Source organism: Ochlerotatus camptorhynchus, unplaced genomic scaffold, assembly GCF_037179485.1.
Source record: "Ochlerotatus camptorhynchus isolate MF236.1 unplaced genomic scaffold, CSIRO-AGI_Acam_v1.1 ptg000291l, whole genome shotgun sequence".
In the NCBI taxonomy this organism is placed as follows: Eukaryota; Metazoa; Arthropoda; class Insecta; order Diptera; family Culicidae; genus Ochlerotatus; species Ochlerotatus camptorhynchus.
Window position 1 is genome coordinate 1,957,081 of NW_027040780.1, and position 26,664 is coordinate 1,983,744.

At 39.4% G+C, this 26,664-nt stretch overlaps 1 protein-coding gene across 1 annotated transcript in view; it reads left to right on the forward strand.

Annotated features, from left to right (window-relative positions):
- Positions 1–26,664, forward strand: part of Trpm (transient receptor potential cation channel, subfamily M) — a 172,756-nt gene that overhangs the window by 128,410 nt on the left and 17,682 nt on the right. Inside the window, exons 9-13 of the mRNA XM_065228481.1 lie at positions 7,578–7,734; positions 7,805–7,952; positions 8,019–9,053; positions 9,112–9,264; positions 16,931–16,987. Coding sequence (XP_065084553.1) covers positions 7,578–7,734; positions 7,805–7,952; positions 8,019–9,053; positions 9,112–9,264; positions 16,931–16,987 — 1,550 coding nt within the window. The remainder of the gene's footprint in view (positions 1–7,577; positions 7,735–7,804; positions 7,953–8,018; positions 9,054–9,111; positions 9,265–16,930; positions 16,988–26,664) is intronic.

Here is a 26,664-nt window from a genome sequence, read left to right on the forward strand (position 1 = left end):
CTTATTGGATGGTGGAATGCTCTGTTCATAACTCGCTCAACAGATAGCGAGAGTGTGCCATTTGATCTCTAATTGCTTGCTTAACATGACATCCCGATTTGATAGAAGGTTGGTGTCTTGGGAAAAGTTGTGTAGATGGACAATACCTATTAGATGCAATATAAAAATGTTATATGATGTCAGATGCACGGCAATGTATTATAAACTGGAATGGTCGAATAAACGATTTGAAGGGTCCTTCCTTAAAAAATGCTTCATATCTCAATGAAAACGACGATTTAAACCATTGATGTTTTCAGCAAAGTTTGTGGAAATTGTACCGGTGTTACAAGAATATAATTACATTAAAATTAAATTTAAGAAAAACAAATTTGAATTCAAATGAATTATATCTAAATGATACAAGTCCCCTCGAAAACTTTGGTAGCGGGTAGCGCTAAAGCTAAAAAAAAAATATCCATTGCCGTTCATAGGGGGTTACAGGCAACCAATAAAAAACGAACGCGTCCTCGCGATAGAATTTTCAATAGAAGCCATAGGGAGCCTCATGATAAAATTCCTAGCATCGGTCTCAGTCCGGTTTAGTCAATTCGCATGAAAGGGTGTTCGGAGTTAAGAAAGTGGTGAAGAATAGAATACAGAGGAGAAAGTGAAAATTATTAAAATTAGCAAAAGCGAGTTAACGGGAATTTCATCCTAGAGGCAAATTGAAAATTATACTAATTCTTATGGATAGATCTTTTTATAGTAAAATTAGTAATCCCACCATGAGTGAAAAACGTTTGTGAAGGATTGTAGAGTTGTAATCAGGTAACTTTAGAACATGCACTTATAAAAAAATTGCCTTGATGCTAAATCTGTTCGTCGTTTGAAGATTTCCTTCAAACGAAGGCCGCTGGTTGGGGCATAACTTAATATTTGCCAACCGGAAGCTCACCACGTGGAGAAACACCCACCGAAAACCGGAGAGAATCGCTAGAGAGCGATCAAGGTCGTACCCACGTCAACTTTCGTACGACAGCCGAAGTAGGAGACGACGATTCCACCGAAAGCACACCGCCGGTACTGGTAGTACCCCATCATCTCGTACTCTTCGCCACCGAAGGGAACGACAAAACCGTTGTCCGTTCAGTCGTACTACCGTATGGCCCCGAAGAACCTGTGAGACGTCACGAGGTAGGATTCCTGGCAGTGCTTTCTCTCCTACGGCGAACAGGGACCACGATAACCTACAAGGTCCCCTCAGCGAATATCTCCGCTTGGTGTGAGTCACCAACTTGAAATCCACCGTCAAGAAAACGGACAAGCACTGTACGGTGTCCATCGTCCACCGCCCGCTGCCAGCATAAATCACGTAGGGCGGTGATAGTTCATCGTTAGAACTTTCACCACGAGGTTCATCACAATGTAGCATCGTACCGGTACGCAACGTAACGCCGGCAAAGTCATCGCATGTCTCCCGCCACCCACCGGTCATCAGCCAACGCCACAGTCACCGAGAAAACTACAAGAATCAGGTGATGTACTAGAAGGGGATAGTAAAGAGAAGATGAACCATAACGAAATGGACTAGAGTATGATAGGCTAGGGAGAATAAATGCAGGCGTAACCGATACTGCGTCTTGGCTAACTTGATCGAATCCATGCAAGTTGTTTTGTTGGTTAGGTTTATTTTAAATATAATCGAAGTGACTTGAATTAGTTTCTGGACTTTTTTGTTGGTTGATTGGTTGCACGTGTCTTTAGGTGTTCGGAAGTGAACCTATATCAACATCGTAACATCGTAACATCGCGACTTTGCGACAGCTTTGCTGTCTGGCGCGGAAGCACAGATCGTTTTTGTTGTGCTTCCAAGCTTGTTACATTGGCGCCCAACCAACGGGTTTTGGCCAGAAGTTGTTTATATTTTTGGGAACGTTTGTTTACAGCTTTAAGCTCAGACTCTAGTTCGGATTTAAGATTTTAGATAAGTTTTTTTTTTTTTATTGAAATTTTGCGCATAGGTGAATAAATTGAAGAAGTGAGTTTTGGTTGATTTCTAGTTTTACATAGTTACGTAGATTCTTAGGTTTAACAAAATTTGGGTTGAATTCATCGGTTTTTTTTTTTCTTTTGATTATCCTTTTTATGGTGATTGATGGGAATTGAAACAATCGGCACCTGAAATTAAATATTTGTACATTAGAATTAGTATTTTGTTTACACATAATCTCGAATTAGATAATTGAATTTAGAATTATGGCAACTTCAGGAGATTCAAGTTTTATTTGGATAGAGCCTAAGCATTTAACCCCAGATGAATTAGAATACGAACTAAAACTTCGCTGCCTGGATTTCCCAGGAATGCCAATAGAAGAACAGCAACAATCTGTGTTCACTGAACAGTGTAGAGAAGCTCAGGTTCCGAACATTTTAACATCAAGAAAAACTTTGTTAGAAGAAGTAGGAATAATTGAAATTAAACTGATAATGATAAGACATGAATTGGAAGTAAAAGTCGGAAAACAGCTGATCACAAGACTGAAACATTTGTATTTGCGTCTGAAGAGGATGGCAGCGCTAGATGCATATCAAATTCAAATGAAAAAGGAACTATTAGATGAAATCGAAACATTAGTTGAGGTATTCGGGTCAGAATGGGACCAAATTCCACGAGAAGTATGTAGAAGAGAAAGTAGGAATAGCGCGGGTCAAAGTAGATTTGAAAATGTAGCGGGAAGAAAGAAAAGCTTGGTACAAAGAATAACGCAGTATGAATTTCCCCCGGACGCGAAAGAGTTCCAAGGTCCACAGAAGTTTACCATCAAAGTTCGAGACACTCATTGAATCCAGATGCCAGAGTATTCAACCCAGAGCTAGCAGGAAACTCAAGGGGGCGATTATCGATCCCACTACGACCTAGTTTTGCAGAAATGGAAAGGCAACAAGATCACCGAGAATCACTTCGTAGAGGAGAAGTTACAGTATCAGACTCTCCAGAATCATTGTTGATTGATTTTGGCAACGAGGTAGAAGAGGATCACTCATCTACTAGACGAAGGCAATCAAATCAAGGCTCAACATCAGATGACATCAAATGAATCGTAGAAGATATCATAACTGACAAGCTGGGTTCCATGATGGATCAGTTCTTCAACAGATTCCAGGAGAATCAGGTAGGGAATCTGAATGCCGATGACCGAGTTGACAACAGAGATCGAAATTCAATCGCATCGCATCCCTCGTATGACAATAGTCGTAGACGAGAATTACATCAGATGTCGGGATTGAGGAGAGCTCCTGAAATTCCTCAACAGAGAACTGGGAATGAGATTCCTGTAAATGAGAATATTCCGATTCGTAGGGAAAACGTAGATGGAAGAAATTCTAATCAAGCTCCAAGATTTGTCGAAAGGCAATCGAGGGTTCCAATCGACAAATGGCCAGTCAAATATAGTGGAGACCCAAGAGGACCATCGGTTGAGGAATTCCTAAAAAGATTAGAAACATTAGCAAATAATAATAGGACGACAGAAGCAGAATTGTTAGGGCAAGTTAATTTCTTATTTAGACCTGATTCGGTGGTAGAGGAATGGTACTATACGTACAGTTCTAGATTCACTTCATGGAAAATTTTCAAATACATGCTGAAACTCAGATTTGGAATGCCAAACACAGATAGAGTAACGGAAAAACAAATCAGGGATAGAAGACAATTATCACAGGAAACATTTATTGCTTATGTAGCAGATATTGAGCGTTTGGCTCGAAAGCTTTCAAAGCCCCTAGGCAAAAAGCAAAAATTGAACATTATTCTAGATAACATGAAAGACTGTTATCGTGCTCATCTAGCATTCATTGATTTGGATCACATTAATTTGGACGCGTTGACCAGTCTGTGCTTTGACCTCGATAAAGCATTGTACCAAACATACACGACAAAATCAAGGACTTATAATGTTCATAACCTTAATGACGAAGCAGAACCTCAGGTAGACCACCGAAGAATCCGAAGAGGAAATTAATGCGATTTCGTCACAAAGAAGAACAAAGCAACGACAGGAACCGAAAACAAGTCAGCGAACAGGAGGACTAGAAGAACCTGGCCAACCAAATAACGAGTTATGCTGAAATTGCCATCAGATCGGCCATTTTTGGCGAGACTGCACCAAACAGAAGCGCATGTTCTGCCACATTTGTGGGCAAATTAATGTAATGATATCAACCTGTCCAAACAATCACCGATTCGCAACTGAGCCAAAAAACGATCAACTGGAGAGGTCGTAGGGAGTGACCAATCTAAACACAATCTCGTAGGGAGTAATAAGGGGTACAACTTTGTGGAACATTTCATTTTTCTTAACCGCATAGAACAAAAGTTAGAAATTTTATTTTTTGTCCTAAGGGATTTAAAGTATGGACTAATCAGATGTGCCTTTTTTCAAATCTAAACTTGTCTCAAGACACCAACTTGATTAAACGGCATCTGTATGCACTTTTTTTAGTTTTTACCTGAAAAACACCCTCCTGGACCACTTGGCACTGGTTTGAAGATGGATGCGAAATGCATCGCGAAGAAATTGCATGCTTCACTATTGGACTCGTTGCAATAGTGATCCAAATTATCACCGATTTCCTGCAAACAGCGCATTCCCTAACACAGATTTCAAAATCGAATTCGATCCTGTCTCCCTGAATGGTGCTTATTCAATCACCGTTTGTGGTGGTGTCCGATCGGTCGTCAGTAGCAGCAGCAGCAGCAGCAGTGCTTTCGGCGCGCAGCGTTGAACATTGTACACAAAGAAAGGCTGCCCGCAAACAGCGAGCACATAAGCACATTAGCGTCCATTCACCAAAAAGGAGGAAGAAGCCTCACCGATACTGATCGGGATTCATCTTCGTGAGTCGCTGTGGACCATCTATGCCAAGCGCGTCACCCTTGTTCAAAACAACATATAGCTCGTATATATACATGTTGAACACCCTAATAGGTCAGCATTACTCAACCATCACGACAAAACGGTCCTTTTCAGGACCCACATAAATTTGATAGAGTATTTTTTGGACTTTGTCAATGCCATCAATCGGATGTCAGTTCCCATATGTTTAAATATAACATACCATTTATTTTAAGGCAACATTCGCAGTGCAATTTCAGAATCCAAAGTCAGTCGCGGCATGAAAGTGATCTGATTTTGATCCATAGGTGATGGATTTTAATTCTGAATACGCAAATCGATAGGAAATTTTTCTACATACCTATCAGTTAAAATTAAGGATTTATCGTTTTTCAAAATGTTACTATTGAAAATTTCCCGAATGTGCAACTGTTGCTTCGAAAAGCGCAGGACCACCATAAATTATTGTGGTTTAAGAGTTAATTTTCATTGAACGTTCGCTCACCTTGCTGCCAGTCACATCACCCCCAAAGCTCTTTGATAATGTAACCAGCAACCAAACGTTTGTGGTCAAATGCGTACCAGTATTGAAGTGGTAGGTACATAAAAATTCTCGCAATGACCGAATACCACAGACCATGTCAAATACCCAAAAACACTTCGTAAGGTTTGCACAAGGACGCCAGAAAAAGTAAAAAATCTCGCGATTGGAAAAATTTTAGCAAGAAATTCCTCTAATCAATTTTTGCTTTTATATTATCTATTGAATAAACCAAAAGTTCCGTGCGTTTTGTGCACAAAAATGCGTAATTTTGATATCGAAAACGAGGCGTTTCCGTGATGGGAAAAGTGGTTTCCTTAACACTGTCGCCGAATATTGATACCAAGCATCGAGAATGACAGACCGTACCTATATTTATGCCCCTCCCTGTAAGAGAACCATGCAAAAAAAATTCTTGTAGAATTCTCTTAATAGAAGGGGCTTAAAATTTGCATCAAAAAACATAAACTAATACATATTTCATTTCCACACCGCTATCATCTCCATGAACATCTAGAACAAATTTCCACAGTATTGTTCTAAACTGGCTTCCTAGCTTCCAATCCATCGGTCCTTTTCAGGACCACAAATGACTGATAAAATAGTTAACTAAAGAGTAAGAGCTTGTATCCAAGACATACCGTCCAGGATTAACTTGTTCTACATGGACATCAGTAGAGCACCTCACAAACAGAACTCTCAAATTGCTTCCGAATTTCAACCTATGGAGTTTTTTCGCTGATAACGAGTTTAGAAACCAATTTAATATATACTATACTTTTGCTGTGACATCAAAACAACCTTTCGTAATCTTACGTCAAACGGTCATGTCTTGGATACAAACTCATACTTTTTTTTCTATTTCAGAAAATTTTCTTCGATCACAATCTTGGGAAACGCTCCTATATTGGCCATGTTTTGGTGATATTTAACGTCTTTTACAAGTAGAGGTCTTGAGCTATACTTGTTAATTGAAAAGATTGTTGATTCAAATCATATTCATCACATATCACCCACAAACATATCACCCACAAACATATCACCCACAAAACGCACGAAGATTGTGATTCAGTCGATTTTCTGAGGTATGGCCAAAATAGGAACCTATGGCCAATACTGGTGCACTTACACTATTAAAAATTTTAAATCTGAAACGAAGTGATCCGCTTCTCTTATTAAACATAAACATCATCCTCAGAACCAATCACAAAGCCGACAACAGTTCTCAGTCATGACACGTGTGTGAAAGTTAGTTTTTTATATGCTTCTTAGAATTCGTCGCACACGTTACCGCCCGTGTTGCTGCCCACCAGAAGACGACTGCGAACGAACCGAGTAACAAATGGCAGGACAGAACCAGACTCCAATTGCGGATTAACCTAAATAACAATATAATGAAGCTGCCACCAAAGCACACAAGCAACAATCCCTTAGTTGCGACAAACTCCGGATCGGATCATTTTTCACAATAATGGGTAGGATCCGGTGGGTGAGGAAAGTGATCGGATAGAAGGCTAATTAGTGGCAGCAACAGATTGCTCCGTGTGCAATGAAGGGTAGCGGGGGCAAGGATTCGAGACAGTCCTGACAAATGAGAGGATAATTGGATGCGCACGAGCGTGTGCCGAAAGCAAGCTGCGTGCTTTCACGGTTCGTTTGCTGCTCCTGAGTTTTGTGGCTCCCAGCCTGTAGAGCCATGAGGATAAAGGATAATGAGGATATGATTGAACAGTGTCACGCCCGGGTGATCCGATATTGTGATGCTTCATTGGAACGATTAGACCAACAAACTGTATGAATTGTGGAAGGTCTATATGCAGTTGATTGGGACTTGATGAATGACGATGAAACAGTTGTACTCTAGTAGTAGTTTTTCCCCTTCCTGGAACACTGATCTATCACAGGATTAGGCATTAGATTTGACGCACGTTGTGTTGACATCACTGACGTAATCCTATTCAATCTATCCTGTAAAACTTGTTCGCCTGAACACTTCCTGTTTCACTCCCAAATAGTTGTTGTTTCATGCATTGTTGTGTCCAAAATATATCATAGACTAATGTAAATCGACCAGCTCTTACAATATCCTCGAATGGTGTGATGACTAGCTTGTAACGCTCACAAACTCAATCCTGCGTTCTTTTTCCCCTCCATTTTAGTTACGCACTCGAGCACACCCGTAGTCTGCTTGGTAATCGAGGGTGGCACAAACACAATCAGAGCTGTGCTAGAATACGTCACCGACAGTCCACCGGTGCCGGTAGTGGTTTGCGATGGCTCCGGCCGGGCTGCCGATCTGATCGCATTTGTACATAAGTAATTATCGAACATTAGCCCGTGACCTCGAGTTGATCGATACCGTACTCATCTTTGAATGCTTCCGTAGATATGCTTCCGATACGGGTGAACAGGTTGTATTAGAGTCGATGCATGATTATCTCCTAGGTACGATACAGAAGACCTTCGAGGTGGGCCCGGAGCAGGCAGAGCAGCTCTATCAGGAATTGTTGTTGTGCACTAAGAATAAGAATCTGGTAAGTTGCCTTTTATGCCGTCAACTGATGCGACTCGGATCAAACAGTGGTGTCACTTCTTCGCAGATAACCGTTTTCAGGATTCAGGATCGACCCGAAGGAAATGCACCGGAATTGGACCAAACGATATTAACTGCACTTTTTAAATCCCAGCACTTGAGTCCACCGGAGCAGCTTAGCTTAGCGTTGACCTGGAACCGTGTAGACATAGCTCGGACGGAGATTTTTGTATACGGTCAAGAATGGCCCCACGGGGCCCTGGACGAAGCGATGATGCAGGCGTTAGAGCACGATCGAATAGACTTTGTCAAACTTCTGCTGGAAAACGGTGTTTCGATGCGAAAGTTCCTCACCATACCCAGGCTTGAAGAGCTGTACAATACTAAGCATGGACCAGCAAACACCTTGGGATACATCTTGCGAGACGTTCGACCGCACATACCGAAAGGTTACGTTTACACTTTGCATGATATAGGTTTAGTTATTAATAAGTTAATGGGCGGTGCCTACCGGTCGTACTACACGCGAAGAAAATTTCGACCAATTTACGCGAAAGTGATGAACAGCTACGTGAACACCCATCGAAAGCCATCAACGTTTGCACGAAGTCCTGGAATCAATTCGATGAGTCTAGTCACAGGACTGCTGCCGGTAACCTCCGATATGGCCTTATTTGAGTTTCCGTTCAACGAGTTGCTGATTTGGGCTGTTATAACCAAACGCCAACAGATGGCACTGTTGATGTGGACTCACGGTGAAGAAGCCCTAGCGAAGTCCTTGGTGGCTTGCAAACTATACAAAGCAATGGCCCACGAGGCAGCGGATGACGATCTGGATACGGAGATCTATGAGGAACTGAGGAGCTATGCGAAGGAATTCGAAGTTAAGGGACTTAAGTTGTTGGATTTCTGCTACCGCCAGGATGGTGAACGTGCTCAAAGGCTCCTCACTTGTGAACTACAATCTTGGTCTAGTCAAAGCTGCCTTTCCTTGGCGGTGGCAGCAAACCATAGATCTATTCTTGCTCACCCCTGCAGTCAGATCATTCTTGCTGATCTCTGGATGGGTGGACTGCGGACAAGGAAGAACACTAACCTCAAGGTCTAAATGCCTTAGCTATAATTCCATGAAAGTTTATCAACCTTGATTCTTTCCACAGGTTATCTTGGGTCTCCTGGTGCCACCTTTCGTCAAGAAGCTGGACTTCAAATCGAAAGAAGAACTGCAGCAGATGCCTCAAACCGAAGAGGAACACCTCGAAAACCAATGTCTCGATTACGACGACAACGGAAAGCACAATCCCGACGCAGAGGTAAGATCGTACATTCTTTCAACCCTTAGTTGTTGACAAAAGAAAATGAAACAACTTCTGAAATCTTATATATCTAATCTGTTTTCTCTTTCAACCTTCGGGAAACTTCTTTCTTGGAACGACGATTTCAATGCTACATTCACTAACATTCGATCGAAATCACACCACTACCACTTTTGATCTTGGTGTTTCGTAAAATAACATGTCTGCACACAAAACACACGCATACTGTTATCCCTTCACTATACTAACGAATATCGTTTGTATTAACAAACAAAAAAACGACCCTTCTTGACATGCTCCAACTCCTCACTTGAAACCCACCTTTATAGAATACTCTCGAAAAACCAACTCAGATTGAAAAACCGGTTGGTGAGCTCAACTCGATGCCGACCGTGCAGGTATTGAATGGAATCTGATAATCCTTCTCCTTCAGAATCTTCTCCACTTATTCGTATCTTCCTTAGATATAAAGTTTGAACTCACTGCTAGCTCGTGTTATCGTTTTGGTATGCGCTTGTTGCCTTCTGATTTCCCTAGCTCTTTTATGTTTTCTCACTGCATTGTATTCTGATTTTCTGGTGCTGCTTGTTTTTTGGTTTGTGGTTTTCGTTTGACTAGCATAGATCTTCATCATATTTGTGTCTCTTTTGCTCATAATTATTGAAGTTTGACTGCTTAAAAGGAATATGGAAAAACATTCAAAGTAACTAGCATAATAGAAAATATTGGGACTCATCATTTGTATTGAACTGTTAATGAAAGGATCGCTATACGAAGTGCGAAAAATGAGTTAATTTCTCGTGGCTTAATTTTTAAACAATAAAATATCACGCATAAACTGGATAATACACTCGATTCTGTGTTCGTCGATTACTCATTTATGGAATAGTTTGAATTGAGGTTGTTGGATTAAGTTCAACTCTGCATAAGATATATTAATAGAGTTATGTCTATTTAACTGTACAAATTATAGATGTGTAATTGTGCTATGGTAAATTCTTGGTATGTTTTGGTAGAAATAAGTTATTTTCCACAGAATGCAAAAAATTACGGCTTTTATGTGTCAAACACTGTACAGTGCACGGAGAAAAATACTACCTAAAATTTGAGTTCTTTTTACTTAATTTTGAGCTGAGCCTCTCACTTGCACTCGTTATTGTTGTCCATTAAGGAACGAGAGATTTGACCCAACGATATAGTTCAGCCCAATAATTTACTTTTGAGTAAATTGCATATTTTCAAATTTGCGTGGATTAAACTTAATTTTGGGTGGAATATATGTAAGAGTTAGTATTTTTTTGCTGGTGTTAAATGGAAACTACTATATGGGTCATTCCAGCTCAAGTGGGTAAACCACCTGTGGTCGATATCACCGATTTGAGCCAAACTTGGCCAAAACGCTTATTTTGGCATTCTGAACAAACGCCTTTTTTGATTTTGACCCATTGGAACCATTAAATTTCCCTAAAGTTCTTTGAACTTGTGAAGTTTCCAAAATATGCCTGATGTTTTCTTAAGTTCACTGGAGTTCATTGGACTTTCCTGAAATTTTCGGGTGAACATAAACCTTAGGAAGTTAAATAAGGTTTAAAAGGGATTTCTCGATGCTCTAGGAATAACCGGCAAGAGCCATCGACAGTTTCTCAACATTAGTCAAAAGAGTATCAAGCATATGACATTTTCAAAGATTTTTATAAAAAGAATTTTGAGTGCTCCAAAGTTTAAGGTTATTTAAAAAGATACAAGTCTCTCACAGTAATTTTCTCCGAAATTCAAGCGCGGATAGGCAATAATAATTTTGATCATTTTAAAAAAAATCGGTATAAATCGGTATTCTGAAGAATCTTATATGTACCCTAATAAAAAAATACCATAAGCGAACGATAACCCATATGATTGAACTATTCCACAAATGGTTTGGATGATACCCCGAACACGTCGTTAAGCAAATTAACCATAACATTTTTATTAGGGTATATCGGTATCTAGTTCGGATATCGGTATAAAAGCTGATAAATCGGTTTATCTGGCAACGCTGATTAGGGTATTTTGAATCAAGCTAAATCTTTGAAAATGACATATTCTACAATCCTAGCACGAAAACGTAACTTCTATTGGAAATGACGTCTGAGACAATTGTGCAGGACAAGCATTCCGGTGGAAATAGCTATATTATTTTGAGGAAAAATCAAAACAAGTTTTATCAATCTACAATTAAAAATTAAAATTTTTATTATTTTTATTGAAAATTCCCATTCAAAATTTTTACTTAGTTGTGCAGGAATTTTTATTTTGGACACTTTAAAATGGACTAAATGCTGACAACGAAATCTTTTGATTAAATTTTAAAACTGTTTTTTTTTTTGCACTAGAGAAGGTGAGCCAATTTTTGGCTCTAGAGTGTAACTCAAATTTGACATATATGGTCATGGCTTTATTCGCATAGACATATATCAAAATCTATATTCAAACCTGCATGGAAATAAATTTGGTTAACATGTAAAACAAAATGAATATTATAAAGGGCCAGTTAGGGAACCTCTTGGTCCGAAAACTGGTTTATTTACCATATTTGTTCATCGTTTATGCGCAAAAATGGATTTTAAGATCTATGTAATCGTTTTCTGTGCACATTACACAAATTTTGTTTAAAAAAAAAAAACAGCTGAAAACATTTTTCAGACGTTGATTTTTGTTTGAAAATTTTTCTCATGTTAGAATTTTAAGTTAGCTTTTTAAAATAAAATATCGTAAATGAGCTCGTTTTGGAACTAGTGTTCAAGTGTCGGGCAAATAATTATTTTAGCATTATTCCGAAATAAATTTGGCAAATAATGAATAACTTTTTTAATTTTATGCGATTAAAAAATATATGATTTTTACCATAAACTGCTTAATTTACCTCATTGTCAATATTTGGAAAAAAAAAAATTAATTTCCCAGTCTCATACTTCATTTCGATTAGAAGTACAAAGCGCCATTTAAACCGGAGAACTGAATTTGCTGCTGTTTAATTTGACATTAAACTGTTGTAAATATACAACCATCTCATAGCAAAACGATAAAGTGGTTTTCAGAATTTCGTGAAACATGATAGGTTTTTTTTTTCATATCGCAAAATATTCGACTCGAATTTTTATTCTTTTAGCATTAGGGTGACCATTTACATGTTAGGGTGGTGCAAAAAATCGATTTTTTTTTTTCAAAATTCCTTTTTTTTATTATTACTTTTTTCAAAAATTCACGATTTTTGAATCACTGAACGATTTCAAAGATCATCATATCAAATGAAAGTTAATTTAACTAAATATTTAGAAATTATATTATATTTCTAAATTGGGCTTTTTTATTGAAAAACATTGATTGTACTTGTTTTTTTAATGGATTTTGTGGTTTGTAGACAGAGAGTTCAATGTGGTTTTATATTTTTACATGAAAATTTTGGCTGTGTTCGTGTTTGAGTTATATATTTCTAAAGTTATCAAGTTTTGGGGTTTCACTCAATACTCCTCCAATACTCCCATGATGGTGCTGGTTGTAATGTACGGTTTGCTGAATTTTCTGCACCCACAGATCGCCTGTCACACGAAGTACTTCTTGGCAAATTTTTTGATGTGTTGTGTAAAAAAGCCCAAACTTTCAAGGAAAAATATGAAAACATATTGCGCCCTCTGTCAAGAAACAATGAAAATCATAAAAAAAAAACAAATACAATCAATGTTTTTCAATACTAAATCCCAATTCTGTAATACTTTTACATTATTTCTAAAAAGTATTTGTAATTACCTTTAATTTGATATGTTGGCCTTTGAAATCGGCACAGGAGCTCAGGTAGTCACCCACGTCGTATATAAACAAAACGGATATGAATGGTCAAAGGTGACTCCTTTGAGGAACACCTGATGGTATACTAAACGCTTCGGATCTTGCATCATGAACCTTTACAAAGGCCTCCCTGGATGATAAGTACGATTCCAACCAGCGAACGATCCATGGAGGTATACCAAGGCGGCTCAACTTCGTGACAGCAAGGTTGTGGGGAGATTTATCAAAAGCCTTAGCGAAGACAATTTACACTGCATCAACTTGCTGACGCTTCTCGATGCTACCAATCAGAGTGTTAGTGTAAGTCATCATGTTGGTAATTGTAGAGCGTTTCTTCATACATCCATGTTGGTACTCGGAGATTATGAATTTAACAGCCGAGCTCAACTTGGCCTGCAGAAGACTTTCCGGAACTTTGGCCAAACAATTCAGAATTGAGATTGGACGATAGTTTTCCACGCTATGAATGTTACCTGGCTTGAAGATTGGAGTAATTGACGCAAGCTTCCAGGTGTCAGGGAAAACGCCATCCAGAAGTGATCGGTTAAAGATATCCATGACGGGAGTGGCCAAAGATGCTGCACATTTCTTGATGGTGGAAGGTGGATCTGGACCTTTCGAAGCATCAACAGAACAAAGGGCTTTGTGCATAGCATCATGGCTGAAATTGGGCTGCTGTAGACAAGTATGAAAGCTGCGAAGGTGGAGCTTGATCGACTTCGGAGACAGTTAGAAAGAAGACAGCGAAGAGGTTTTCAGAAGTAGCAGCATCGGTGGAGCTTTGACTACCATAGGTTACGTCCAGTGAAATTTGAGCTGAACCTATGCGAAAGTTTACAAAAATTCCAACACAGGTAACGCACTTATGGACAGAGCGTAAAATTATTGACTGCTTAGGTTGAGTGTGAAAGCACTGCAGTATTCAATCCATTGTCCTGTGCAGACCGTTTGTACTAAACGGTAAAGCTGGGTTTAGACAGGGCAAGTCAATTGATCAAGTAAGTTGAATTCAACTGACTTGAACGCGAATTGAACGTGTAAGCCATGCCTTTCAACTGACTTGATCAACTCACTTGACTTTAAAAAAAAGTTGAACCAGGCTCAACTTTTCAAGCCAATTGAATTCAACTGAGTTGATCATTTGACTTGCCTAGTCTAAACCCAGATTAAAGAACGAGGCAATGAAAGAGCCAACAAAACATTCAGTCACTCGCGAACATGCGACTCACACCGCTTGCCTTCCCTCACACAGCATGTAATTGAGGCATTTTTTCATAGAAAATGTACGCTCAAGTGGACCCTACACGATTGATTTTATTGACAATAATCATATCGTCAATTCATTTTATATTGACGTCAATACATCGATATTGACAATATTTCTGTATTCACATCATCAATATTATTGTCAAAAATTCCCTTTCGCATCAAAATATTTAACCATGTGGGGTTCGCTTCAGTCTTTCGAAACAAGTATTGGCTACCGTCACGGAAGAATAAACGTGCTGACTGGGCTACTGACTGAGTGCTCGGCTGTCAGTGACTCATTTACCTCTCAATCATTCAGAGTCTCACGTGGCAGATGGCAGTTCATATTCATATGAAAATGACTCATTGAACCAGATTGTTTTGCGCACTGATAGCAGTGATTCAAAAGTTATGATTTTTTGAAAAAAGTCATTGGAAAAAATTAACCTAACAACATGTAACATGGTTACTAGACTGATGCAAAATTTGAAATTTTCGCTCCACAATACTTAAACGATTCCAAATCGGATCCTGATAAACCTCTCAAAATTTGAACCTATTTGGTGAGAAACTGAGATGGCACAAACCATTTGAAGTTTGTATGGGAATTACTATGGTAAAACCAAGATTTTTGTTCATGTCTATCTAATAATTCACAATATTCGTCTGCTTCAAAAGCTTTCAACTGTACTTGTAGGAAATTTTCCCAGCTACAACTTTGCACAAAACCATTTTTTAATTAAATGCTAGGATCAAAGTTATCAATGGTTCATGGCGCTGATGTCTTATGATCATGCTCAATCAACTGCTCAGCAGGCAAAATTGGTGTTTCTGGGGCGTTGAATAGGACACAAAAATCATGACTACTATGTCACACTGCAAAATACAGTGTTGCCTACAGAGCAGCTGCTTGATCATGTCATAAGTTTACCAATCTCTTTAATAATTAATAACTTTTTCCTGTCTCGTTTTACATACAAACGATCTTTACCCAAGGTTTAGCTGAGAAAATTTTCTATAAAAATGACTATCGAACTGTTTCGCAGCCTTATATGGAAAAAGACTAGTAGGCAATGAACAAAAAGTTGAGATTTCCCATAGTAATTTACATGTAAACTTCAAATGGCTTGTGCGAAGTCTGTTTCTAACCAAATAAGTTGTAACTTTTGGAGGCTAATCAGGACCCGATTTGAAACCATTTAAGCACTGTGGAGCGAAAAAGTCAAATTTTGCATCAGTCTAATGGTCACTCTAATGACAAATGAAAAAAAATGCGGTTTTAATATTTTGCGATAAGGAACAAAACTTTCAATTTTTGCGAAGAACCACTATATCGTTTTGCTATGGAAATGGCTGTATAGAAACATCGTAGGAACTATTTTCAAGGATTGAATGTCTTCTCATGTATCTTTTTATGGTTGATAGAAAAACTTTGTATGCTTTTGATTAATTGAAAATTTGTTTTGAAGCTGCAACAAAGTTTTTTTTTTTTAATTTCTGGAATGTTTGCCATAGTTGATTTTCAATCGTTAAAAAAGCTGACGTTGTGCCTTAATATTGCTCTAATATTTTACTTTGGTTCAGATAAAAGGCAGGTGTATCTACTGTTTCATATATAATACGCTTAGCAGATCCATTTTGGATTATTTCACTAACCAATATTTATTGTTTTTGTTTCGTTTTCACGTTTGAAAGCTTATAATTTATTATCTTTAATGATTGCGAATGAAATAATTTATGTTGTTTGGCTTCCTTATAAAATTAAGAAGTCAAAGACCTAACATTAATTGATCATTATGTGAGTGACCGTGTACTTTGCTCCCATGTGAATAGCACGGAGTAGATAAAAAACTAAAGTACATAAGGGTTAATATGATTTGAAATGCGTAATGAATGATACCTTATATAATTTAAAAAAAAAAATGGATAACAATTTCAACCCTCAAGAAACACAGCAGTGATCCTATCATCAACAGATTTTATAATAAAATATAACTAACACTCCTGCACGCACCCAACTCTAAACTAGCATAGATGTACAGTAGCACTTTCACCAGGTCCTCTGCCTTAGCTGAACACCCCCTCCACCTTACTTGACTTACCCTTTGTGAGAAGATTCGAGCCCGATTAGCCATGATTCCATGCGACTAAAATTCAACCCCATCACAAAGATTCGGTCGTCGGCTCACCGCACCTGCCATGGTGGATTGGTTTCCTGTCTCTAACGACCTTCACCCTCTCCACCAATAGTACTCGATGTTACCACATTTCTCAAACTTCAAAATTTGCTGCAATAATCAAATTATATTCCGATAAACACACACGAACATTTCACGTACCAACCGACGGAAACTAAAAAATGATTCTAACCAGTATTTATTTTTATCTCTCTCTCTCTCTTCGACTTGTTTGAAACCAAAACAAACGAAACTTCGCTTCTTCATCCATCCAACATTATGTCGAACACGTGTTCTCTGTATGTGTGTATGAATGTGCGCTCCCGTATCTGTACAAAACGAAAATGCCAAAAACTGTTTGAAATCGAAAACTCGAACCAATATCAAACAAACAAATGTTCAACCTGCTTCAGGCGCTTTTGTCCGACACCTACTCTATGAAAGATACCAAAGTGCAGGAGAATGGAAAAGTAAGTTTTGTACATTAGCTTCTTTTTTATACTATCAAACACTATCTCTGTATTTCTGTCCATTAACATTTTCCAACCACCCAGCTATATAAAAATATGTAATCTCCCTCGTCACTTTGATCCCTTGAACACACTACGTAATGTGTAACTTGTCGTAAAAATATGCTCATGTCTACCTAACTCATCAAAACTTTCATCGAAATTCCGTTCATGTGCAGAAGAATCCCACGAAGCGAAGCGAGGAAATATGTCTAGTGTGTGATTTACCATCCGTCCTTATTTTAACCCATCCTTATTTGTTGAGTGGTTTAAATCAGTTTCAATTAAGCCTGGGCGGAACGTGCCCCCCGTATTCTCGGATGAAAAACCTTTTCCTCTGTCAGGTATTTCTCCGGTATTGAGTAAATTATATTAATTTTCTACAATTATTCACATTCATTGCCGGAGAACCGGCGCCAGCTGAAAGTGTAGACGAGAGGACAAGGGTCGGAAATTGAATTTAATTGCTAGCTTCAGACTCACCTGAAGGACTGAATTCAGAGACTAGGCTTGATTGTGTGACATTTTGCGCTGAGGGGACTCAATTAGTATACAAATGTAAACAGATTAGTTACAGATATTGAGGATTGAATTTAAAGCTGAACTGATTCGTCTTGTCTTGGCATTGACGTGAGCTTTCATTTGCTTCAGATTAAGTGTTCTTCGAAGCACTTTCACAGTTATTAAATGAGAACTTGGTTAGGACGCTCCGACACCGCGAGAGGACGGAACACGACGCCATTTTGTTATCCTTGACAGGTTTGAAGTAAGTTGAGGCGATTTCCGTATGTCAGAAGGGAATGACTCGACGTGATTCTGTGTCCAAAGGTAACACTGTAATGACCCGATGTTTCACATAATCGTAATTCTGAATCATTCTCATTCATCTTCAAGATTGATGGTCCAGAAGCCGAATTTAGGTGTAATAAGCTAGATGTGCCTTAGTCATAAGTTTTAGGTACATAATGCCTTGGGAAAAGTTTTTTTCATTTATTTTTGCCAATCATTTTTTGTGCGATAGCTTAGGGTGATCCATATAGTTGATAAGTTCCAAAACATCAACTTTGTTATTCGAGAAAGAGCAGTGTACTGTCCACAAAGTTGCAGTAAGTTATGTGAAATAAGCGGTGCCGGTGGTGTAGTGGTAACCCGAGCAAAGTTAGAGATCAAATTGAAATCAGAATTTGCTGTTATGATGTAACTTATTTTGAATACTCCATTTGATCTCATTTTGGTTGACTTAACGGTTAACACAGCAACAATGAGAGCAAAATTTTATACTGCTGAATCAAACGGAAAACTAATTCTGCTTTCAATGAAATCAATTTGATTACTGATTTTGCATTCATAACATTTGACTGAATACGGGCCTATCGTGAATGGTTAGCATCCATGCTTCTCACGCTGAAAGATTTGAGCTCAAATGTCACCTCGGGCTAGTCACGAATGACCTAAACTGTGTTAAACAAAATAAATAAACAATAATCATTAGTTCAAAGACAAATGAATTAAATCAAATTTTAAACAAGAAATTAACAGCAGAACTTCAAGTAAAGTTGATTTGATTTAAAAAGTCTTGAAAGCACCATATGATATCAGACTTCTCTCGCGACAATTGAAATCAAAATGAGTTTTCATTATGATAGGAACTGCAAACTTTAATATCGGTTTGCTTTCATTTTGTTAACCGACTTTGCTCGGGAAGCGTGATTACCTCTCACCCCAGCAGGCCTGGGTTCAATCCCAGTCGGCGCCGCCGGGGTGTTCTGAGGCATAACATCTCTGATCACGGGGAAGTAAAGCCGTTGGTCCCCGGATTATGAGTTGATGGGTCGAAAGGTAGGGTCCAGGTGTGGGAGCTGCCTCCCTGGCGTCGGTAGCATTGGTAATCAGCACAGAAAACAAGATCAACGGAAAACAAATCAAAGGAAAAAAAAGTTATGTGAACCAATTTTGCTAAAGGAAGCAATGTTTTATCTTTAATGGTCCATGATTTATACTGATTAATAATAAAGATTTTTATACTATTAACTGTATTTGAAAGATCATGATTTGATCTATCTTTGATCTGCTTAATCCAGCTTACTCTCCAACAAAATGACTCCGATTCTCGTAAAATACTCGTACTGTCAGTCATCCAAGATGAACCGACAAGATTTTTTTTTCCTTTGGTTTGTTTTCCTTCGATCTTGTTTTCCGTGCTGAGCACCAATGCCACTGACGCCAGGGAGGTAGCTTCTACACCTGGACCCTACCTATCGACCCATCCATTCATGAACCGGGGACCAATGGCTATACTTCCCTTCCGAAGGAAGGCGTGATTAGAGAGGTCATGCCTCAGAACATCCCGGCGGCGCCGACTGGGATTGAACACAGGCCTGCTGGGGTGAAAGGTATACGCACCGCCGGTGCCGCTGAACGACAAGATTGACGGAAACTGTTGACATGGTTATTGACGAAAAAAGTCTGTCATGCCATTCTTCCATTCTGTCGCGACAAAACTGCCGCTGGTTGTTTTCTAGTTAGTGCATGTCGCTTTGCATACGAGACATAAAAAGATTGAAATAACTGGAATTGAATTGTTTTGACGGGATTTCACCTCTGACTCGAAGTTGCTTGAATCTTGGCGCTGAACTTCGTGTTTGCAAGAATATAAGTGATTTCTAGTGATGGTTATGGATGGAAGCTGCCGAAAATCGAAGTTCGACGCCATTTTGGAATCCAAGATGGCGGCCAATGTTTTCAGATAATCTGTCAAATATTCCCTACAATAGGGGTATTTCAGAACGGGGACGACGGATACATTCCGAAAATCGATGTTCGACGCTATTTAAGAATCCAAGATGGTGGCCATTTATCTCCGATAAACTGTCAAATACCCTTCAAAATATGAGTCTTTCCGGAACGGGGACGACACGCACATTCCGAAAATCGATGTCCGACACCATTTTGTAATCCAAAATGGTGGCTCTCAGATTCTGAAAAACCTCAAATACCCTACAATATGGGTGTTTTCGAAACGGGAACGTCGTGTGGATGGCGAAAATCGATGTCCTGAATTTGTTTATTGTTTATTGTTTATCAGTCAACAGGTAAAATGTTTACCCCAATGACACCTGTTCTACAACTAAATACAAAACTAACGAATAACATAAATTAACATAAAACTTGTTTAAAAGTACGCTTGTTTGTTTCTCGTGACACGTTGAAATCGTACACATAATAACACCGGTTGAATTCACGGGACATGCTTCGCAAAGGTTCGTGAAAGCCATAATTAGTTCTTGCCGGAGGGATGGTGATAAACGAGTGCGACCGGAGATTGCGACGACGTGTGTTGATGTCCAAGAAACTAAGAAGCGCAGTACTGTCAATGTTGCCTTGCAGAAGATCCCCAACAAAGCACGCTTTTGCCACGTTGCGTCTTGCTTTTAGTAATTCCAGATTTATAAGTAGACAACGCCTTTCATAACTGGGCAGGTTGAATGGATCTCTCCACCTAATATGACGTAGAGCGAACCGGACGAATTTTCGCTGAACAGCTTCGATGCGTTGAGTTTCATTCTGGTAATAAGGAGACCAGACGATAGACGAATACTCCAAGATAGGGCGCACAATTGAGCAATATAAAGCTTCCTTGAACTTTTTTGCAAAGCGAAATAAAAATCCTAGTTGCGATGAGGCTTTAGACACAACGTACGCGACGTGATCCTTGAAGGTTAATTTTTTATCAACCAGAATCCCCAGGTCCTTGACTGTCGAATCACGTTGTAGATTCACGCCTCCCAAAGCATAGCTAAAATGGAAGAGTGATTGCTTGCGGCCAAATGAAATAACCGAACATTTGGACACGTTCAGCGACATTCGATTAATATGACACCATTCAGCAAAGGCTTCCAGTTGTTGTTGCAGAAAAAACGCGTTAGGTAGGATCGAAGCCAGGAAAGCAAGTTACTGTTCATTTCCAGCTTGTCGAATTTAGCAACTGCGATTTGATGATTCATTTTATCAAACGCCGCGGATAAGTCTGTGTAAATAGCGTCTACTTGTTGACCATTTTCTATTTGGCGGATCACGAACGAAGTGAAACAAGTCAAATTAGTTGTCGTCGAACGGTTAGGCATAAATCCGTGCTGATCAATCGAAATGTAGTGTGCGTAGTTCTGAACCAGCTTATGCAGAACGATCACCTCAAACAGCTTAGAAGTGGCGCTCAACGCAGCTATGCCCCGATAGTTCGAAACAATCCACTTGCAGCCTTTCTTGAAAACTGGGAAAACATACGACTGCTTCCAGCAGTTTGGGAATACACCAGTAGCCAAAGATAGGTTGAATACTCTTGCTAGTGGTGTTGCAAGTGTATCCGCGCAGCATTTGAGGACAAGCGATGGAATCCCATCCGGACCACATCCCGTGGAGGATTTTAAATCCTTTCCGGCTGATATAACCATATTGTTCGTGATCACGAACTGTAGCCCAGAGGCCGAAAGTTGAGGAACATTTCTGGTGGCGACGGCTACATCCTGCGGGTCGATGTGTTCATTAGTGAAAACATTGCTGGATTGAGAACGGAACAGGTCGGCGATGTCAGTGGTGGAATCAGCTTCGAACAATCCGTTGGTCATCGTAGAGGGCAGTCCGGATTCCATCCGTTGGTCATGGACATAACGCCAAAAACTTCTGGGATTTGTCTTGAAGCGCCTTTGCAAATGATCCTGATTACGATTATTAAGTTGGTTGTATTCAGTGCTCGCCGCCATATATCTCATTCTCGTGGAGTCCGTGCGATACTTGCTATGTCGTCTGAGAGCTGCCCGCTTCACAGTCCTAAGATGCTTGAGGTCAGCATTTGACCAGGCTGGCTTAGCCGGTTCGTGTCTAGACTTCACGGGAACGAACTGATCGATGGCATACCACAGGATACCAGATATGGTCGACGCAGCGAGGTTGGCATCACAATTTTGAAGCACCTCGTCCCAATCGACATATGCGAGGAACTCGTTCATGCTGTTGAAGTCAGCCTTTCTGAAATCATAGGCGATGCTTTCAGAGGTATCTTAGAAGCGTTGCTGTGGACTTATCTTGAATTCCATCAGTACAGGAGGACGATGCCTGCAGATTTTAACGAGCGGTGATGGAGCTTGCATAACGCCATTTTAGAATCCAAGATGACGGCCATTGTGTTCAGATAAACTGTCAAATACCCTACAATATGTGTTTTTCCGGAACGGGAATGACGTGTAAATGCCGAAAATCGATGTCCGACACTATTTCAGAATCCAAGATGACGGCCATTGTGTTCAGATAAACTGTCAAATACCCTACAATATGGGTGTTTCTAGAACGGGGACGACGCGTACATTCCGAAAATCGATGTCCGACGCCATTTGGTAATTCAATATGGCGGCTCTCAGATTCAGAAAAACTTCAAATATGGTTATTTCCGAACTTTTTCTGAAATTAGAATCCGCCATTTTTTCTGAAATTTAAAGCTGCCATCTTCGATTTAAAAATGGCCTCGGACATCGATTTACGGGTTTTAGACGTCATTCCTATTCCGGAAATATTCATATTGAAGGGTATTTGGTAGAATTTCCTACTTTTTATGATACCGGATGTCACCATCTTGGATTTCAAAATGGCGCTGGACATCGATTTTCGCTCTCTAGACGTCATCTCGATTCCGAAAATATCCATATTGAAGGGTATTTGGCAGTATTTCCCACTTTTTCTGGAATAGGCAGCCGCCGTCTTGAAAAACCGATTCCGGATATACAAAAATTGAAGGGAATTAACATTGTTTCCGGCCTTTTTTTGAAATCTGACCTCCGTATTAGAATGGATGGTTTCTTGCCGTGATGCTCCTTTTTAAATGACCTATAGTACCTTGCCACAGGGAACAGTATGAGTGACGTACGACTAGAATAGATAGTCGCGACTGGATGGATTCTTGATTCTGTCGTGGTGATCTTGTCGTGCGACAAGAAATTGTTGTCTGACGAGAATTTTCCAGGATGACCATTTTTTAATGTATCTTGTGACATTACAAACGTGACAATTCGTTTCAATGTCTGGCAGCTGTAATCGACCAAACTTAGCTCACCTTATCCAAGTAACCATCAGGGCTGTTAATTGCCGCTTATCACCATTTTTGCAGTGTAAGGTTAATACAGGACCACATTGACCATATCCGGACATGTTCCAGGATTCTCAGGGGAAGTGACGAAAATCTTGTGTTAAAACCCATCATGGAATGCCTCACATCACATGAGATCTAAAAATAAGACCTGGTGATCAGATTGAGTGTCTATAATCACATTGGCCACATGATCTGTGTTCCCTTGGGATAGTGGCTAGCACCGCTCGGTGCGCCTCCGTGGCAACCCACTCATGTATGCACGGCACTGGGTTTCTTTGGTAAAGCATCCGGTGTCGGTGCATCTACAGAGATGCTAAATTTTTTTTTCAGATGTCTGCGAAAAATGTCTGTGAATTTCAGAAATGACTGTAATTAGCTACATAAAATAAGCAGAAGTTCTGCGTGTGACGAAGGGAGCACAGTTCGAAAAAGTAGTGTAAATTTCTGTTCAATATGATGCACATAAATGGAGCGTCACATATCATATACATTTACATTATATATCATGTAAAGTTCTGACACATTTCATGCAATGTAGCAAATATTGTATACAAAAGCCCATCTTTGTAAACAACATTGTTTACAAGTTGCTTGGTTGCGTGAGATGAAATACAAGTTTACGTGAATGAATTTTTACATCACAATTAAAATTCAGAATTTTTATCTGTGAGGTTGTCATGAAATAGATGTAAAATTTGAAATGTCAGTAAAAGTCATGTTCGACCAAAAACGACCTGCTTTTAACGGATTAAACCTAATGGAGTTGGGAATGCATCCATTTACAATTAATAAAAAGATAAATTACGATTACACGACAAATGAGATCGATTCAAAGTTACCGTAAGTTCACTTATATTCTTCTCATAGACTGAATACAACTTTCCGAACTTTAACAGGAATTTGTTTTCTAATATGAGCAACATCTCAATATACATATGAAATTAGTAAACGGAAACACGGTTTCATGTAGTTTCCATTGGGAACGCACATAATATTTTTTCATTAACAAAACCAATGCTATCTATCTGACACGGTGCCGCGTACGGAACAACTTTGGCACGACACCAAGCAAAACAGAACGGCTCTTCGGTACTGTTTCCTCTTCGCCGGGAAGAGGTACCGAAGCTAAGTGCCTGTTCGCTTCGGACCGGGAGTAAAATTTTAGCACGGCGCGCGGTGCAGTGTGGTGTTTTGACAAGTTGGTGGCTAGATTATAGCTAGAACTAAAATCCCTCATGTGACACCTGAAATTGCATGAGAATTCAATAACAAATTCAATGATAGTCATTTCGAGTGCCCAGGACCACATTGGTCACATCCGGACATGTGCCCAGTACGTCCAGGGAATTGATCATTGGGGCCGAAACTCATCATGCGACACATCACATGACATTAGAATTCAAAAGCAAGTTTAATGGTAGTTACATCTAATTCCCAGGACCACATTGGCCTCATCCGGACTTATTCCGGGTGCTCCGGGCTAGTTTCTGCTTAGGTTCCAACAAAACCCTTCATGCGATACTTCACATCACATGAGCATTCAAAAACAAGTACACTGCTTGTGACCAAAATCTCCCATGAGCAACAACGATTCACATGAAGCTTCAAGAATGTGGTTTATGGCCGTTATATTAAGTGTTTGGCAACACACTGATGCACCCCAAAATGCAATCTAAATCACATATAAAACATCCTAGGGAGGGGACCTAGGACCTGTTGCATTTTTTTCATTTTGCTAAACTACGGTTAAATAAAAGCTCACAAAAAAAGGTTGTTTTGGGTTCATTTTTTCTGTGAACAATAATATGACATTGAGCCTTACTTTTATTTTAATGATGAAACAATAAATTTGATTATATTTATTCCATAGCAACGATTATGACCTCGATTGGGGAGCCATAAAAGAGCAATTATATTCTCAATGTCATGTTATTGTTCACAGAAAAAATGAACCCAAAACAACCTTTTTCAGAATTAACTGCAACGAAGTTCCCTGTACTGAAGCGATGATCCCTGAAGTTTTTAGAAGTTTATCGAACTATCTTTATGTCTTCTACAATGTTCTCTGAACTTTTTTAAAATTCCTTACATTTATATGAAGTTTTACGCAGCTCATTACAATGCTACGAATTTCGCAAAACTTCTACAAAGTTTGCTGTACATCTACGTTTCTCGTTGATTTCCGCTGAGTTCCACGAACGAAATTTCTTTACGTAATTTTCAAAATTATTCCAGGTCCATGGGGCTTCAAAAAAGTGCCTTGAAATTATATAGAGGTTCCCGATCAATAATGAGCTTCCCTGAAATAAAATAATGTTCTTGTTCACGCCGAACGTGAACTGCTTAAGAGTATACTTATTTTGACCACCATGGGTACCCACCATAGCCCATGGTGCAGAAAGGCAGATTCTCTCCTTGCTACCTTACTTGAGATTCCACTGTTATCGTATTATCTATACCTAAACAGCTGATAGCAGTCGATACTGAAAAACAATAGTTTGACTATTTTGAGTCTCTCCACTATTCTTCACAGATCTCATATAATCATACGGGGCAGACTGGAGGCTATTGTCCTATCTATACCCACAGGATCGATGGATATATATATATATATAAAGCTGGTCAATCGTATACAAGCACAGTATAGGAGATAGTGTACACTTCCAACCGCTCTCCGCCCCCCCCCCCCCTTTCCCAACAGCAATAGCAGCAGCTCAGTAGCAGTAGAATCAAACGAGCAGTTAGTTTGTTGACCGCCGAAGCAAACGGTCCTCTTCTGCACGGACAAACTCCGTGCATCGCGTGCGCTCGCTCGACCTGTCGCACCTCTCGCCCACAGACTGGGAAAGGGTGTAGTAAGGATGTTATATAAGTATAAATAAAGTGGACAATTTTACTTTAAAGTGTTTTCATGCGTAAGATTACTACACCCCCGGCCCTGAGTATCGGCCAGTCTATCCCGGCGTCAACAGTTCTCTTAACGTCTACGAGGCGTCTCAAACTTAAATAAAGTTTCCACTTCTACGCAGTTTTCAGTTTGCAAGTTCCTTGTTTCTACGAATTTTTCTGTAGTTCTATGAAATTCCCAGATTTTCTAATAAGTTTCCTCAATTTCCACGATGTTCCCTGAACTTCTTAGAAGTAATTAAAGTTTAACGAAATTCCTAAAAGTTAAATTAAAATCCCTGGGCTCATGGCCAATTTGTAGAGCTTGAAGACGTTTTATTATGCCATCAATTAAATATCGATATAATATGATTTCTAGTCCTGGTCTAGCAGAAGAAATTTTGAGAAATCATATTATATCGATATTCAATCGATGGCATAATAAGATGCCTTCAGATCCTACAAATTGGCCATAAGCCCAGGGAACAGTAGTCAACATAAAGGACTTTAAAAAAAGATTAGTAACATCGAACTTGAGAATCTTGATAAAATACCGGTGAATAAAAAAAAACAAAAGTTTGGGGGGGGGGGGGGTCTAGATACGCCAATGGGC